We start from the raw sequence: 2289 nt of genomic DNA, 5'->3' as shown, positions 1-2289 counted from the left end.
CTGCTCATTTGAAAATCATCACAAGTTTTGTGTATTTCATAATCCTGACCCTTGGAAGTACATTTCCAAAATACCGCAGGGGAAAGCGTGTGCCTAGAACTCAGTTAGCCAAGAAAAAGTTTGTGCACACCTCTCTACTCCGCCGTATGTGCCTTTTTAGTACTTACATTCACTGCCATCCCAGGGGCAGAAATTCCCAGGAGACTTTGCACACCAATAAGGTGTGGCATTTTTCATAGCCTTAGACTTTGCACACCTATAAGGTGTGGCATTTTCATAGCCTTAAGAACCACACAAAAATAACTGACAAACATATTGTAAGCAACCCATTGTCAAAGAAAGATCAAATGCCCTTATTGCTTTTCCAAGTACTGATAGCTATCCATCCCCTTATTTATTGGAAACAATATAAGGAATATTGTCTAAGGAAAAAGAATGCCAGGTTGAGGTTTATATTAGAAGCTTTAAGGGAGCCTTATTGCCTAGAAAGCTTTTGTGCTATTCAAGTTACAATCATAATTTCTCTTGTTAATATGTGAAGGTTATAACAGAAATAGGCTGTACCATCAGATAGGGACACAATGATGTCTACAACCTGCTATGCAAGAAAATTTAACCAATATGCTGTATTTGCACCCCTCTGTATCTCGGTTTAATATACATTCACCTTCTCTGAATGAAAAGGCCTTCCAGGTTGTGCTGTGAAAGCTTCCCGCAGTGTCCCTTTCAGTCATCCAGGTGCTGCTCCTCCCATGTGGAAGTTGGGATGGCACTGTAAGGGTCCATGATGACTTTTGCACAGCGAATAATCATCACGATCAAGAAAAGGCAAAGGAAGACGAAACATGCTAATGTTAGTCCTTTGTCCACATCAACATACACAGGCTCTGGTGTTGGTGCCTCCATTGTTTGTGTCTCTCCTCATCCGGGTTTGTGCTTACTGCTACCATCATCGTCCACCTGCAAAACAACCATGCTATCAAACAGCAGGACCATTGAGATGCATCACAAAGCATGGGGAAAATAGCATTTTGTTGTCAACAGCAAAACTCCCATTGACTTCAATGGGCAGGATTGCAACCTGGTGGGTAAGCGAGGCTGGAAATGTTATCGGACAGCAGGCAAAGAGGGAGATAGAACCCAGGTCTGGCTCTTCTGTGGCGATGCCCATGTTTGTTAATTTAGCTCATTACTGTTTGTTCCTGAGAGGCTAGTAAAGAGGGGCTGTTTTTATTGTTTTACAAGGAAAACAGTGTTAAAGGGGCACCATCAACTTGAAATCTAATCCATTGTTTGCTGTTAAAAATTTAAAAATCCAATCGCCACACCTGCCCCTACAGCCTCCTGTTTTTAAAATAGTTTATTCTTCACTGTTACTCTGTAAAAGACCCAGACAACTGTTAGGGAAACCATCTATAGTCACAGTGCTGTCACTTGCGCAAAGCAAACAAAGGGAAAAATAGTAAAAAACAAACATTTTTTCCTATACATTTCTCTTTCAGCTGCAGCAATTTTAGGAGTTACTGGCAGTGATGGCAGTATTGCCAGTTCATGCTTTCCGGGGGGGCAGTGTGACTTTTAAACTCAAGGTGCATCACCAGCCACGCTGCTCAGAAATGTGTGATTAGTGCAGGGTTGATGCACTCTCTCATCTAAGGCCTGGTCTACACTAGGCTTTTATGTCGACTTTAGCGCCGTTATATCGAATTAACCCTGCACCCGTCCACACCAGGAAGCCATTTAGTTCGACATAAAGCTCTCTTTAAATCGATTTCTGTAATCCTCCCCAACGAGAGGATTAGCGCTAAATTCGACATGGCCATATCGAATTAGGCTAGGTGTGGATGGAAATCGACGGTAATAGCTCCGGGAGCTATCCCACAGTGCACCACTCTGTTGACGCTCTGGACAGCAGTCCGAGCTCGGATGCTCTGACCAGCCACACCCCCGGGAAAATTTGAATTCATTTTCATTTTCCTGTCTGGGCAGTTTGAATCTCAGTTCCTCTTTGGACATCGAGGGGAGCTCAGCAGCAGTGGCAACTATGCAGAGCTCTCCAGCAGAGATGGCCGTGCAATCTAATAGAAAGAGGGCCCCAGCATGGACTGATCGGGAAGTCTTGGATCTCATCGCAGTGTGGGGCGATGAGTCCGTGCTTTCAGAGCTGCGCTCCAAAAGAAGGAATGCTAAGATCTACGAGAAGATCTCCAAAGCCATGGCAGAGAGAGGCTACAGCCGGGATGCAACGCAGTGCCGCGTGAAAATCAAGGAGCTGAGACAAGGCTACCA

General features: G+C 44.4%; 1 protein-coding gene across 1 annotated transcript in view; it reads right to left on the bottom strand.

The window, feature by feature from the left end:
• Nucleotides 1-671: 671 nt before the first annotated feature.
• Nucleotides 672-2289, bottom strand: part of CTXND1 (cortexin domain containing 1) — a 3143-nt gene continuing 1525 nt past the window's right edge. Inside the window, exon 2 of the mRNA XM_026648180.1 lies at nt 672-960. Within this exon, the coding sequence (XP_026503965.1) occupies nt 727-906 (180 nt within the window). The 5' untranslated portion in view covers nt 907-960 and the 3' untranslated portion in view covers nt 672-726. The remainder of the gene's footprint in view (nt 961-2289) is intronic.

Source organism: Terrapene carolina, unplaced genomic scaffold, assembly GCF_002925995.2.
Source record: "Terrapene carolina triunguis isolate 2854851 unplaced genomic scaffold, T_m_triunguis-2.0 Scaffold67, whole genome shotgun sequence".
Lineage (NCBI taxonomy): Eukaryota > Metazoa > Chordata > Testudines > Emydidae > Terrapene > Terrapene triunguis.
The sequence above is the reverse complement of the archived record's forward strand: the minus strand, read 5'-3'. Positions and strand labels throughout refer to the sequence as shown.